A 15559-nucleotide genomic window follows, 5' to 3' on the forward strand; every position below is an offset into this window, starting at 1 on the left:
TAACTCCTTTCCTCAAGGTAGGACCTGAACCATTTAAGGACTGTTCCATTTCGTCCTATCCACGTTTCCACTTTAAGTTAATTTAATCATGTCTGTTGCAATACTTTTGCTCACTTGAAAAGTGGGCAGCTTCAAACAAAAGATGCTCTGTCCTGAGTTGTTTAACATCTCGAGGTAATTACCATGAAATGAAAGCTGGAATTCTGACCTTTTGTCTCATATTCAAAAACAATGGAATTGACCTTGCCGTTCCAATACTTTTGTAGGGGACTGAATATTGTGGTATTTCTGCCTCAGTGTATGGGCCGTTAAGGGCGGGCCGGGTGATTGGCGGTTGATTTGATTAAACTATAAAGGAACATTGCACATGAAAGGGCAAAGGGACATTTAAGCGTGAATGTTAACTCAAGTCGGGGAGTCTGTGTTTGGAGAGCTTGGAGGTGAGTTGTAGCTGATGGCAGCTCGTGTGAATGTACATTCTGTTAACGATCATGGGAATAAAGCGAATGAAGTGCATCAGCGACAGTGTCATGCTTGACTACATCCAAGGGCATTACAGTGTGTAACTATGAAATAAAGATAGTCCACCTTCGACACTAGTGCTCTCTGTGTAGCAAAACAGTGCTGCAGGTAGAGGGCACTTTGATTGCAGGCCATACTGTGAAGCAACACTTTCAGCACCCCACCGAGGATACTCTCCTTGGACTCTGTCACCGATACCGTCTGAAGAAACCGAGACAGAGATACATAGTGCAAAAATGATTGCAGTGCTCACAACACAATACTATCAACACTCTTTAACCCATGGTGTCGAACTCAAGGCTCAGGGGCCAGATCTGGCCCGCCACATCATTTTATGTGGCCCGCGAAAACAAATCATTTGCGTCAACTTCCAACATTCTTACTATAACCTGTAAGAAAATTTCTAATTGCTATATGTAATCAATAATAACATTGAGATTTGTGGTGTAACGATTCATTCATAATATCAATGTATCGATTTATATTCTTACAATCCAACTGGATCGATATGTGCTCAGCAAGTGTTAGCTTTCCGAACAAAAATATATTGATTTAAATGGTTTTAAAAGGCAATCAATCATTTGTATCAATACTAGGAAATCAATTATTGGATGAACTCATGGCAGACTTTAAATGGAGGTGTGTATGTGTTCTATGTCCATGAAAAACCTCTGTAATTCCTTTTACTTAGCTTTATTATCCAAGTAGCACAAAGCAGTTAGCACTGTAAAGGCTACGTTCTTCTTCGTCACTTTTCTTTTTCGTTTCCTTTTCTACGCGCCACATAGAGTCACTCGTTTCCGTAGTGCCCCTAGTGGTTGGACGAGACACCACAGTATGTGCTTTTTTTTCAAGCACTTTTATTGACGTTTAGGACATCAGTCTGTCTGGTGGATGGCAGATGAGAAGGAGACAAGCGAGGAATTATCAATACGAATGTGTCCCTTTAAAGCTGATTAGCTTAGCTTGCTAGCTGCTAACATTTATTTAGCTCTCGATGCATTATTAACAGTGTTGCCACAGTTACCTTGAAAAATTAACTTAATTACTGATTACTTCAGCTTAAATGTAACTTACTTACTTTACTGGTTACTTGATTTCAAAAGTAACTTAGAAAAATGTAACTTTTTAGTTACTTTCAGCAGGTGCCAAGTGGCAGGAATATCACTTATCCACAGTATAAAAAGGCATGAGCTTAACCGCACCCATTAGTCGGGTATGTATGAGTGTTGTTCCACAGAAGTTACAGAACGATGTCATTAACAAGCACACCATTCTCAGTACACTTCTCTAAACAAGCACACTATTCTCAGTACACTTCTCTAAAGACTCTTAACTGCTAGATAGATAGATTAGTAAAATCATAGCTGAAATAAGAGAAATAAGTTGCTGCTACCCCCTTTGTTTTATTGCAAAGCAAAAGAAGTACATCAGGGAAATCTTTGAATTTAATTACCTTAATTTTACCTGATTCCCTTACAAGAAACAACAGGAATCTAGGAAATTTTACCTGCACTGTCTAGTATGCAGGCATTTATTTCACAGTCACACTGGAAAAGAATTTGGCTAAAACGTTACTGAATCAATTTCCAGCCACTGAATCGTTTCAAACAGTATTGTTCTAACTGAACCAATACCGTCCTTGAATCAAATCGGCAAACACTAATCGTGATACAAATTGAATCATTACTAAAATTAATCATTACACCCCTAGTTGAGATATTGCAACAACAAAATAATAAAATTGTTACCACACCCATTTTTACAGTAACTCAATCAATAATTGAACTGTAATCGTTGACTTCTGATTTTCAAAACAATTATCCATCAATTTGTTGTGTAGATGTAATAATAATGAAGCGATTAAACATTTACATGGTTTCTCAGTTATAACGGCCCTTAAAACCGTATCTACAATGTGGCCCGTAAACGAAATTAGTATGACAACCCTTAACCCCAGTATCAGTATTAGATATATCTGCACAATCCAATACAAGAAAATATTAAACATTAAAATATTCTGACAGTGTCAATTGAAGGTGATCATTATTTTTGGTAAAATCTTTGATACAAACCTTGTAACCTAGTAACACATACAGACAGGTAATATAACAATACTTTCAGTCATATATTCTTCCAAATCTGTGAAAAACTAACGTTTTCAAGCTCTATCGTGACTTTCTTCTTGTACTCTTTTTTTTTGGCGTACCGCAAATGTGTAGCTCCATGCACGCAGCGCACCACACTGCCCCTGAGAGGCCCAGGCAAGCTTCGGTCACAGTTTCTGGCAGCTAGACCCGGAAAATGTGCACGCTGTTTCCCATAATGCATTGCTGTAGTAAAAATTACTCCATCACGTTTTGACTTGTGTTAAAACGCATCTTTCATGTGGTATTTTGTACAGACGGCTTAATAGTTAAAGTGGTGTTGTTTTTCATCATTTTTCGTTAAACTGGTGTTGCTTTTAGTTGTGCGTTTTCTGCTGCTTTTGGGGGCAGTCTGGCACCCTTACTCAGAATGGTGAGAGTGATTTATTCCATTAATACAGCAATGCATACCATGCACAATGATGTCATTATTCCAAATAGGATCGATAACAGAATCGTTTGAAAATTAAGCAAACGATTCAGAATCGTTTGAAAATTAAGCAAACAATTCCACGGAATTGTTAACTTTGGGATTGGCTCCCACTAATTCTCGGTTCTCAATTCCCATCCTTATTCACTCACATACCTGTACAATGATCTCCAGTGTATCAAGAATGATTAAGTTGGCCTCTGTCGCAAGGTTACCGTCAATAAGTGCTTCATGCTCCAACTCTGCTCTTGTCCTATTATCACAGAAACAGAAATGAGTCTCAGTTTGTAGTGTAGACCAAAGGGAATGTGTTACAAGAGGTTTCACATTCCAGCCACTGTGGTCGAGCCATGTTTTGCAGTGCAGTATTGATGATTTTTACAGAAGCTGATTGTCTTCATGTTTCCATGTGTTGTTGGGGGTCTAAAGGTCAATTTACAATTAATTGAAGCTCGTGAGAGGACATTATGTTGCTTTCACAACAATCTAATCAAGGACAGATGGGCTTCTGTGTGGTTTAAACTTTACCTGTTGCACCGATTCAAACTTTATGAATTACCAGGGTGGCTGAAAATGCCCCAAGCAGTTCAAACTGTCAACTATTCTAGCACCAGCACTATCAAGATGGCTATACAGTACTTGAAGAAAACAAACACACTTCACAAAAACACTGTTCTTTCAAGACCAAATATTAATTTAGTTAAATGCAAAGATAATTATTCGACATCAAATTATCTATAAAATGCCAAATTATACACCGCTTTGTAAATGCTTTGGAACTTAACCACTTCAGAAAACACCGAAGTTGAATATCTGTTTTCAAATTGGTCAAAATGTACTGTAACAATGAGGTAAAACTATTTCAAAAGGACCCACCAGTAACAGCCCATGTTGATCAAAAAACAGATAGCCAGTCCAAATTTGCTGCTTCCAATGAGTTAAGATCTTTTAGGATTTTGAGATTCCACGTGGCTCTACACATAGTAGTTTTTTTTTTATTATTATTTGGATGCAGCTACACTGCAAGATTAACAGGCTTTGAATTACCTAGGCGACTAAATATATCTTCACAAAAATGGATAACAAACAGCTTTTTTCTGTGATAGTAAGAAGGAAAACACACCACCCTCAGGCTAAAAATATGCAGCACACATTAAAAAAGCAAACCAGACTCAGCCACCACCAACCCAAACAAGCACAATGTTATTGGGGCATAAGGGGATAAATAGTAAAGCCAGCATATATGAGTTTCTTGTGGTGCATCCATGTGCATGTGCAATTTACAAAGATATAGACCAGATATACCATTATCAATATCATGTGACTCCAGTGTTCCCTGCATAAGTATTAGGAATAATTACTTATTTTAAAAATTAGTTCTTCCTTTTTATAGTTAATGCTCTACAATATATTTGCCCGAGAAAAACAACAAAGTGAGTAAACGACTAGTATTGCCAGTACATCCTGTTCATGTTTAGTGTCTGTACAGTAACTTCTTACCACTATGCAGTACATGTTGCACTAAAGCAGTATTTTTGGACATTTTTCTTTCATTTATGAATTAATAATTGAAGAAACACAGAATTTATGAGTGTTACAAAATTTTTGGGGTGTAAAATGTAGGCAACCTTAACTCAGTTAATACTGACATCAACTGCCAGTACTTCCACATGCAAGTGAACACATTGCTCAAGAAACTTTAGAAAACAGACTCAAAAGCGCACACAGCAAATGTGGGGCATACAATACCTGAGTGATCTGTGACTCCTACATGAACACACAGCAACATGAAATAATTAAGTGTAAACAAGAGTGACAGGACCCAAACTAAAGTAGTACATTTTTGTGCAAAAAAAACACACCATTGATGCTGAACAAAACGATAATTATTATTTTTGGATTATGGCTTTAATTACAAACAAGGCCAATTGCGGAATAAATATGCAGCCTGGTTGGCTTTCCTTGTTTGTTGAAGACGGTTATTGATGGAATAGGCATTAACAAACTATTAAGACAGAGCCTACTTGTCTAATCTTTCACTGTTCTGTCTCCAGTGGGTCATGTCCTTCCTCCACCGCAGATTTTCCTGGCTGCCAAAGGCACTGCCTGAAGGACTACGCTCTGGGAGAGAGAAAAAAGAGCATATTTATTTGCTTTAATCATTGAGAGAGTACAAAATGATGTGTTTGTAGTAGCTATATCTACAGCTACATTTAGATTTACAGCCATAAGAATGTATGAAGGGTGTAAGTTATATAGTGCATAGTTTTATTTTCTATTATTAACCACATTTACACATTTACACTACAGTTTGTAACTGTAACCTTTGATCCAGCTACCTTGACACCACAAGGTGTGGAGGCAGGAATGTGATCACTGTGCCGGCAACATATAAAGCATATCTACAAATTAGTGTGAAACTGAGTAACCTGCTAATTAATTCAATAAGGCAGAAGAGCCCAACATGGTACAGTGCTTTGTGCCAACACCATCCATAAACAAAATACTCTGGTCTTGAAATCCTCTCTTGATCACAATCCAATAATGTATTTTAAATAATGGCTTTTTTGTTTTTCTTTTCTGCTCATTTTAAACCGGGTTTCGCAGGGAAGTGACAATTCTCTGACTGACAATTAAATGACAACAGTTTGTCTCGCTTTACCCGTTTAATGCTGTACAGTAGTGTACAGTGTACAAAGATGTACAGTACAATTTATTGTTGCAAAATTGTGAAATGTACATAAGGGTATTGCTCATGGCTTTTTGTTTGTCTCCCAGAGTGTCTTGTGAGCCCACCTAGCTGCCCACGGCTGCGTCGCACCATCTCCTGCCTGGCACCGATGCTACCCAAGATGGCCTCCTCCAGCTTGGCTTTCATGTCTTTAGACTTTTTGAAAGTCAGACTGTTCATGCGCTCGAAAGCTTTCTTCCCCTGCATGGTGAACACAACATGGGCCTTGTATCCATGAAGAAGAGGGTGAGTGGCAAAAGAGAAAAATGGCAGGAAAGTTATTTGCAGCACAGCACTCAGGAAGCAGAGCAGGTTTAACTGCATGAAAAAGTGCATGCAACATGCAAAGTGACAAACACATTACAATCATTCTGGAAGAAGAAGAAAGCAGTTGTTAGGAAATTCAGCAGCTAAAGCACATAGGGCTGGATTTACTCTAGGGTCTAAGTGCCCAATTACAATTGATTTCCTTTATCAATATTTTTTTAAATTATTGTTAAGTGACCTATATCACACTGCGTTTAAATGTAGTGAACACCTGAAACAACCTGCTTGCGAAGAAGCACAAAATGTGCGCACACACAAAAAAAAATTATAATAATAATAAATACACCAGCATCTCTATCGGGCAGCAACAACAGGAAGGTAAACAAAAAATAGCCATCCTTCCATTTTCTGTACCGCTGATCCTCATTAGGGTCACGGGTATGGTTGAGCCTGACTTAAGGCGTGACGCGGGGTACATAATGAACTGTTTGCCAGCAAATCGCAGGAATATTAAACGTTACATACTGTTAAGTTGGTTTTGGACTGACTCTGCCCATAGGTTTAAGCAGGTAACTGAGGCATTACTTCACTGACCACTGTGGGGAATAGTTTTCCTTATCAAATGGTCTGTTTGGTTCTCACCATTTAAAGACTTTCTCTGGTTTTGCTGTAGTTTTAGTTTATCACATACAGTATGCTTTCTTAAAATGTGTGAGATATATTGTGTTCATTGGCAGACGGTTGTGTCTACATGAACAATTGGCACATTTAAATGGTAGCCTTGGATTGACAGGATATAGCTGATTTGTGTGTCGACGGTCCTGTCACATTGGCAGATAATTTTTATCCACATTTGTAAATTGTAAGAGGACTGATTTCACAGATTTTTATTGTATGCAAATATTTATTTCAACTCCCTTATCTAAATTGTGCCCCCTCTGAGAATTGTGTCACTTCATCCATGTAGTGTAAATCCATCCTAATGTGCAGAGGAAGCGATGTTAGGTATCTCACCTTGTACTCAAAGCAAGAGACACAGAGGTAGAGGAGATCTAACAGGCGGTTCAGCTGTGAGACTGAAAGATCTGTGAACCACTTCTGCAACACCAGCTCATCTGCGTTTTTAAGCACCCACAGCAGACAGATGAGCAGACTGCGACTTGACTCGGCCGAGAAACTTCCATGCTGACGATTCGCCTGGAAAAAAGGACCAAGAGAAATACATGAAGGCAAAAAGGGGGGTGGGGGGGACAATATGGCGATAATATAGATAACAATCAATAGATTATTATTATTGTTAGATTCTGTTGTGCTATGCGTTTGTGAAGAAAGAATGAGAGACACCACTCGAGATGCCAACCGCTATCATTATCGCTCAGGAACATTTTGATTTTGTATGCAATACTTGCGTCTGAGCCAATACAAACACATGCCACCAGAAAAACAAGAATGACAAAATATTGACAGCTTATTTTTTTGTAACTTTTAATTTCAGTTTTGACTCAATCAAAACAATGCCTTGGCAGTTTTATTTACAGAATGACAAATTACGAGAAATATAAGTTTGTATGGTCTTTTAGCGAAGCTAGATTGATTTTTTTTTTTTATTATTATTCTTTTTTTTTTTTAAACAAAGTAAAATAATGTTATTTTGAGAACATTTATTGTCCAGATCTCAAAAGTCAAAATCAAAACTCAGCACTCTTGGAATACATAGGCTATAAAATACTATTTATTAATGTACATGGTGGTTGTGATTATGTATATGTAATTATCTCAGTTTTGTGCAACAGTTGGAGTTTAGTTTTAGACGTTTTACATCACCAATCAACTCTTTTCGGTCACTGTACTGCCACCGTCAGGCTGCATGCACACCACAGGATGCAGCACAGTACTGTGTGTGATACAGTATGTGCAGCTTATATCCATTACCTGCGAACTCAACAAGAAGCTGCTTGGTCTGGACATTGGAGAGGTAGTGGTGGTGCCTGCTATGGCCATGGCAACAGTCTGATTAATCATGCTGTTTCCTTCTGCCTCAACATCTTCTCCGTTGCTGCCGACAGTGACGCCCTGGGGCCCACCTGGTCGACCCCACTGGTTAAGGGATTCTAGTAAAAATTGTTTCAGAAAGGTAGAGAAAAATACAGTTTGGCAAATTATTTTAACTGTAGGACAACACTCAAATTAATTTCATGGAAGAGAAGTACAACTCAAACTCTGAAAAAACAGCTGTTCAAACAATTGTAAAAGTCTAAAGTAAGCAAAGCAAATGTATTTATATATCTCATTTCATCCACAAGGTAACTCAATGTGCTTTACATGATTAAAAGCATTTAAAAACAAAGAAAAAACAGAACATTTAAAACAAAGAGGGGGATAAAATAAAATAAAAAATACAATTAAAACAGCGTACAGTGCAACAAATCATTTAAAAGTGGAAATGCTCTAAAAAGCATGGGGGGGAAAGAAGAGTTTTTCACCTGGACTTAAAAACATGCACACTTGGGGCTGACGTCACTTTTGTTGGCAACTGATTACATTTGTGTGCAGCATAATAGCTAAATGCTGCTTCACCATGTTTACTTTGGACTCTGTGCTCCACTATTTGACCTGAGTCTGTCGATCTCAGAGCCCTACGGGATGTATATTCCATGATCATTTTATTCATGTATTTAGGACCTAACCGTTGAGTGACTTATAGACCAGTAGCAGAACTTTAAAATATATTCTAAAGCTGACTGGAAGCCAGTGTAAAGACTTTAGAACTGCAGTAATATGCCCTGACCTCTTTGTTCTGGTCAGAACCCGTGCTGCAGCATTCTGAATGAGCTGCAGCTGTTTAATGCTCTTTTTGGGGAGTCCAGTCAGAAAACAGATACAATAGTGAAGTCTACTTGAGATAAAAGCATGGATGAGCTTCTCCTGGTCTGCTTGACACATGCAAGCCTTCACTCTGGATATGCTCTTGAGATGGTAGAAGGCAGTTTTAGTAATTGATTTGATATGACTGTTGAAAGTCAGGTCGGAATCTATCAGAACACCAAGGTTTCGGACTTGGTCTTCTGTTTTTAAAGAGAGTGACTCCAGGTATTTACTAACAGGAATCCTCTTTTCTTTATTGCCAAAAACAATTATCTCAGTTTTGTTGTGGTTTAATTGAAGAATATTTTGGCTCCTCCAGATATTTATCTGTTTGAGACAGTGACACAACACCTCAATTGAACTGTAGTCATCTAGAGACACTGCAAGATATAACTGTGTGTCAGTTGCATAGCTATGATGGTCAAAACCTAACTTGTGAAGAATTTGACCCAAGGGTAGCATATACAGGCTGAATAGGAGGGGTCCAAGAACTGACCCTTCAGGGACCCCATAGGTCATTGCCATTCGATGAGATTAATCACTTCCAATGGTTACAAAATAACTCCCTGATTGAAATTTGTCAAAAAGTCCATTTAAGTTCAAGAAATTGCTGAGTTGTTAAAAATAACTCTCTCTACAATCTTGGCTATGAAAAGGAGATTTGAGATGGGTCTATCGCTTGCTAAGTAAAGGGCTCTGAAAGCCTGCTATGGGCTGAAATATTTGCCAGCAGGAACTGAATTTGAATCATTTATATTTGAAATTGAATTTCTACACTTAAATAATTGCATTCAAAAACTGAATTTGAAAAACATAATTAGAATTTGTATTGTTTAATTTGAAACATTGCATTTAAAAACTGAATCTGAATAGTGTAATTTTAAATTGAATTTATTAGTTTGAAGTCCAATAAACGTGAAAGCGATTGTAAGAATTTTTTTGTCCACACTGAAAATTCAAATGATACATTTTCACGTTCAGTTTGACAAACTCAATTTCAAATTAGCTGTGACGGACATCCGGGAACTGTAAGGAATAGCAATCAATCGGCGATACACAGATCTCGTCTTCGGCCAATCAGCGCCTTCGTTTTTTATCACATGACATAGGGACTCTCCGGAAAGTCAAATCTTCTAACCGGCGACAGTATTTTAACCTTTTTACCACCTTTCCTTAACCTTTGTGGAATGCATTATACGGGCAGAAAGAATTATGAAGGTGCTTTATTTTTCGAACATAGGAAAGGACATGTCACACCGACGTGACTAAGTCGTCTTTCCGGTTCTTTTCCAACATAACGTCATCCAGGCATTGAACTCCATGGCTTAGGCTTTACTGCCACCTAGGCAGCAAAAAATAGTTCATAACATTCATGCAATAACTAAATGACAAAATAAAAACTAGTCATATTACAATGGATGATATCTGACTTTAAAAGAGTGACAAAGCCAAAATGCTTTTGAAAACTTACATTTTTTGTTTTTTAAATTCATTCAAATTTGGCAGGCTTTAAGACTTTTTTTTAACCTCATTCGTCAGTTAATGACTCTGTACCTCTGAACCAAATACTTAATATTTGTTTAAGTAAAATTTTTGTGAACAGAGCCTGGGTCTGTTTTTTTTCTATGTTTTATTTATTTAAGATATTTTATTTATTTGCCCTGCGATTGACTGGACACTAGTCAGGGGGTACCCCGCCTCTCATCCTCAGCTATCTCCAGCATACCCGCAACCCTAGTGAGGATAAGACGAGTAGAAAATGGATTTTAATTAATGTTCTACATTACGATGCCAATGTTCAATATTCTTGAGAATTAAAAAAATCAAAAATCAAAATAATAAAAAAACAACCATACTATCGTTTATCGTGATAGTTTTTGGGAAACTATAACGTCCTAAACAAATTGCTATCGAGGCAGGCCGAAACATAATATATTGAGAGAGCACAAGAGCAATGGATAACACAAAAATATTTTAAAAACAGTGTAAAAAAAAAAAAAAAATAGAACAACAAGTAATAAAAATATATACTATAGCGGGACCCCGAAAGCAAGAACTGTGATATAGCGGAGGATTACTGTATCTGTATTCCACAATGAGGGACTCATTGTTCCAGGGCTGGGACTAATTTTTACCAGACATGTACATCCTTGGACTCACATAGTTGCAAGTAGGGCTGCACGATTATGGTCAAAATAATAATCATGATTATTTTGATCAATATTGTAATCACAATTATTAATGACGATTACTCCTCGTTAGGGATAAAGCTGTATTTTTATTGCACTACTTTTCGACAAACTAAGTCAGTTTTTAGTGCTAAATGTATCTTTAAGAACAAATGATAGATATTAAAAAATAAACGTATGCAAGAAAATTATTAAATATGCTATAACAAAGTGCAATCACGAATTGCAACTTATTGAAGGCAAATACAGTTAATACATGAAACGCAATAACATTAGGCTGTAAGCACCGACTTATATTTTGAAAATCCCCGTAAATATAGTGAATTGTCAAGGACGGTATGTCTCCGTTGTTCTGCTTGACCGTTGGTCAGTCATGCATGGTCACAAACTGCAAGCTCGACAGTTGTTATTTCCCTCTCTTTTTACATCTGGAGTTTTTTTCCTTGCGGTCAGGCCAGACGAAAAGTTGAAGTCAAGGCAGCCGCTACAACGATTGTTAATAGTGTCTTACCATGACACGCCGCCTCTCCTCCAACGTACTGAGAGGGCCAACTTCAAAATAAAAGCTTCATATATACACAATGACATTTCAGCCTTTTATTTTGACGTTGTCCTTAGACCGCTTGTCCTCACTAGGATCATAGCTGATTTAATTCAGTTCTAGAAAATAGGGCACACAACTTTTGCCAAAGTGTTCTGCTTTAGACAAGTACTGGTAATTAGATACAGTGGTAAGCTACTGTGCTTTAATTAGTACCTGTGAAGTCATGGAGCTGAGGCAGGGTCTCCATGACAATGCCAATCAAAGGAAGGTACAGCATAGCTACTCGGGCTTTGACCTCTGGATCTGCATAACGTGGGTCAGAGTCATGGCTGGACAGTAGGTTGTGTACAACACTAACCACTTTCTTATGCAAGCCAAACATCCTAGAAAAAAGGGGGATAACAGGCATTTTTTGAGTTCAAAAGAAAACGATGGAAAAACAGAACACATTCAATTTAGTAAAGCTCGCAAGTCAGGGTTATGCCACCAAATATTTTATGTTGTTCACTTTAAGTTAATATAAACAGGTCTGCTTCAATACTTTCGCTCACTTGAAAAGTGGATGGCTTCAAACTAAAGGTGCTCTGTCCTGAGTTGTTTAAAACATGTAGATGTAAATACCATGAAATGAAAGCTGGAATTCTGAACTTTTGTCTCATATTCATCTTTTGAACTGAAACTCAAATCCCTTCAGTATACAACAAAAACAAAGGAATTGGCCTTGCCGTTCCAATACTTTTGGAAGGGACTGTACTTGCAACCCGTCACATAATTTCCATAAAAAGAATGTGGGTTGCTGGGTTACACCATTACTTAGATTTGCATTAAGATTGATGTATTTTTCATGAGCTGAGTGTCATGAGGAGCTTCTAAAATGTACAAAGTAGGACCCACTGGTACACACACATAGAGACTGTATGCCAGGAAACATTAGAGTTTAGTCCTAATGCTTTCTGCTATCATTTTAGCACTGGTCAGTGTAATTGGTCTATCCAGCGTTCACATTTCAACTGCACTGACCAGAACCAGAGTTATTCTGCATGCGGACCCACCAGTCTCAACTTGACTGTGTAGTGTGCAAAGTTTGAATGTTAGTGTTCACACTGAACCAACCTGTCGAGCGTGAACACACCTTCAGCTCAACCAAAAAATGTGATAGTCGTATCCCTGAAACAATATTTTTGTTGTCACCCACGCAAACTGTTTTCTTTACTTTGTGAATCTTAATGTATGACATGGTAAATATACTAACCCCTCATTGTCTGGGTCAAGTATCACAGACAGTTCTGACAGTACCAGCCCAGCCATAAAGTGTTGCTCTCTGAAGGGCACAGACAGTTCAAACATATTTGCTATTTTTTGGTCCTGAACATGTGTGGAGAACCCAGAGCTCTGTGACAAAGAGAAAGAAGAGTCACACATGTACATGCAAATGAAAAAGGCACCTGTTGTTCATGTAGAGCAGTAAATTTACAGGTATGTTCTCCTTTTAAGTAATTCAAGATGTTGCTTTTCAAAGGTATGCATTTAGATCCATCCATTGCTTTCATGCAATTTCACACAAATGTATTCATTACTGATGATAGTATAATTTTAGAATTACAGTACTTATTTAATGATGATACTATAGTCTGAAACATACAGACTCCACATATCTCTAAATTCTGATACAACAATCATTTGAATGAAAATACAAATGAATTCACGCAGTTTAATTTCATGTAATTTTGTAATTGTGTATGTAAATGTTATTTTCTGTAATTTAAACATGTTTTTACAATTTTTCAAATCTGACCTGCGAAGTTGCTGAAGAGACAGACGGTGATGGTGAGGCAGGTGGCGTGAGCAAGCTGCAAGGCAAGTTGAGGGTGACATAGTGCTCATGACTGCATACTATTCTCAAAAAATCCAGCCTCAGAGACTCTAATGTCGGGTTTTGGAGAGTGTAAACCTTTGTGGACACCTGTTGAGAGGAAATTGATGGCATTATTAAAACAAGAGAAATACATTCGAAGGTCAAGAGATGTTTTAAAAGGTCAACTCAAGTCAATGAAGAGATTTTAGATATTTATACACTTTAAATCAATCAAATTAAATATTGAAAACCAAAAAGACAATTTCTGTCTTTATCATTGCCCATGTGTCTCAAATTAATCTCAAAGGTTACTCAAAGGCAACATTACCAGAAATTGCTGCTTTAGTTGCATACTCCTATCCACCAGCTTAGTCATGTATTATGAGACAAGCAAGCAATTACACGGTCAAGAAGTATCTTAGGTAGGTGGTTACCTGTTTCCAGTACGTCCTGATAAGGGTGAAGACAAAGCCTCTGTCCATGACGGACAGCAAATCATTGAGAAAGAAAGCTAGACTTGTATTCAGTCGCTCAACCAGCTCCAGATCCTGACAGGAAGCACACGTAACTTAGTGAAAATTACTGAAATCATAGGTGGGCATGTTTTCAGTAGATCTTGCAAAACAACGCACATGATGAGAAACTAAACAATATTAGTTGACTCTAGCGGTGTTGAAAATGGATGGATTTAAGCGCTCTCATTCTGGAAAAGAATTGACTAAAATCATTGTCTTTTTCACTTCATTTTTCACTATTACCAACTTCAAAGGCTAATCCCAAATGCATCCTCCAGTAAAATATTAAGTCCAGCATTTTTCTGTTTTTTATTGGCCATTTCTGAATTTGAAGTTAGTTCATTCTGTGTTGTGACATAATCCCTAACATCACTCCATCGCGTAACTAACATCCGTAAACTAATTAGATAATTGGAGGCGCGTTTCCTAATTAATACAAGATGTGCTAGCGGATCAGCTCTTGTCACCGATGTTCTTCTGGGACCACAACCAGGCCCACAACCTGCAGCACCTCAATGCGAAAATACAAAAGACCATTGCAACAAATACGAAACTGGCTGATCTGATGTTGCTTAAACGTAAGAGTAGCAATAGAGGATGCCCACTCCAGAGGTAGGTAGAGTAGCCAAATATTGTCCTCAAGTAAAAGTACTGTTATTTGACAATAATGTGACTCAAGTAAAAAGTAGTCCTCCAAAACAATTCCTTGAGTCAGAGTAAAAAGTACACAGTGAAATAATTACTCAAGTACTGAGTGAATAGTGAGAAACTTCAGAGGTTTTTAACCACAGCATGATCATCAATACAAAAAAATTTAATAAAACGTGAATGTGCGTGTGTGTGTGTTTGTATGCACGGTCAAAACTGCATCTGCAATTTACTGCAAGGTGTTTTCTCAAGTTATTAGTGGGCTGAAATATCCACATTTGGGCAGACAGTGCCAGACAAATACTACAATACATGAAAGCTGTTGTTTTTTGTTTATCTAAATGTAAACACGAGTAGCGCACCATTGCCTTCATGGTAATGACGACCTTAGATACAGTATTAAAAAACCTAACATTTTTCAGAAATTCCAATCCTAATGTATGGATTTATTTACCTTCTGGAAACGTGATACAATGTCTCCGGCAATGGTGCTGACCAACGCTGTGATGTCATCCATAAAGCGCTCTGGGAATCGGTTCTTTCTGGGTGACTCGAGGCGTTCGGCGAAGTAGAGGTGGTGGATAATGCTCTTCACCTGCGGTTCAAGTGTTTAAAAACAGAGTAACGGGTTAGCATGTATTTCATTGAAGGACTATTCTAACCAACAGGTTTGTCCTACCATAAGCTCAAAGAAAAACCAGGCCTGCTGGAGTGCGCCCTCCCTGACACTTCCACTGCTCACAACCCACTGGAGGGCCAACTCCTCATGAAAGAGCTATGTGGGACAGGAACGCAGAGGAAACAAAGTGGATGACATAAATGGATAGAATTAAAACTCAAAAAGAA

The 15559-nt window shown here is 37.8% G+C and overlaps 1 protein-coding gene across 17 annotated transcripts in view; it reads right to left on the bottom strand.

The window, feature by feature from the left end:
* The window catches only part of dock7 (dedicator of cytokinesis 7), a 92493-nt gene that overhangs the window by 17924 nt on the left and 59010 nt on the right, over window positions 1-15559 (bottom strand). For 6 of the 17 annotated variants that reach the window (XM_061684907.1, XM_061684896.1, XM_061684906.1 and 3 more), the window contains 13 exons: window positions 15393-15488; window positions 15168-15308; window positions 13985-14098; window positions 13491-13658; window positions 12948-13087; window positions 11909-12078; window positions 8030-8208; window positions 7112-7294; window positions 5896-6055; window positions 5124-5220; window positions 4849-4866; window positions 3256-3352; window positions 589-723 (listed from right to left, as the gene is read on the bottom strand). In XM_061684907.1, the coding sequence (XP_061540891.1) occupies window positions 589-723; window positions 3256-3352; window positions 4849-4866; window positions 5124-5220; window positions 5896-6055; window positions 7112-7294; window positions 8030-8208; window positions 11909-12078; window positions 12948-13087; window positions 13491-13658; window positions 13985-14098; window positions 15168-15308; window positions 15393-15488 (1698 nt within the window). The remainder of the gene's footprint in view (window positions 1-588; window positions 724-3255; window positions 3353-4848; window positions 4867-5123; window positions 5221-5895; window positions 6056-7111; window positions 7295-8029; window positions 8209-11908; window positions 12079-12947; window positions 13088-13490; window positions 13659-13984; window positions 14099-15167; window positions 15309-15392; window positions 15489-15559) is intronic. The other 11 variants (XM_061684905.1, XM_061684903.1, XM_061684909.1 and 8 more) reach the window with 3 other exon arrangements.

This window comes from Phycodurus eques, chromosome 8 (assembly GCF_024500275.1).
Source record: "Phycodurus eques isolate BA_2022a chromosome 8, UOR_Pequ_1.1, whole genome shotgun sequence".
NCBI classification, from domain to species: domain Eukaryota; kingdom Metazoa; phylum Chordata; class Actinopteri; order Syngnathiformes; family Syngnathidae; genus Phycodurus; species Phycodurus eques.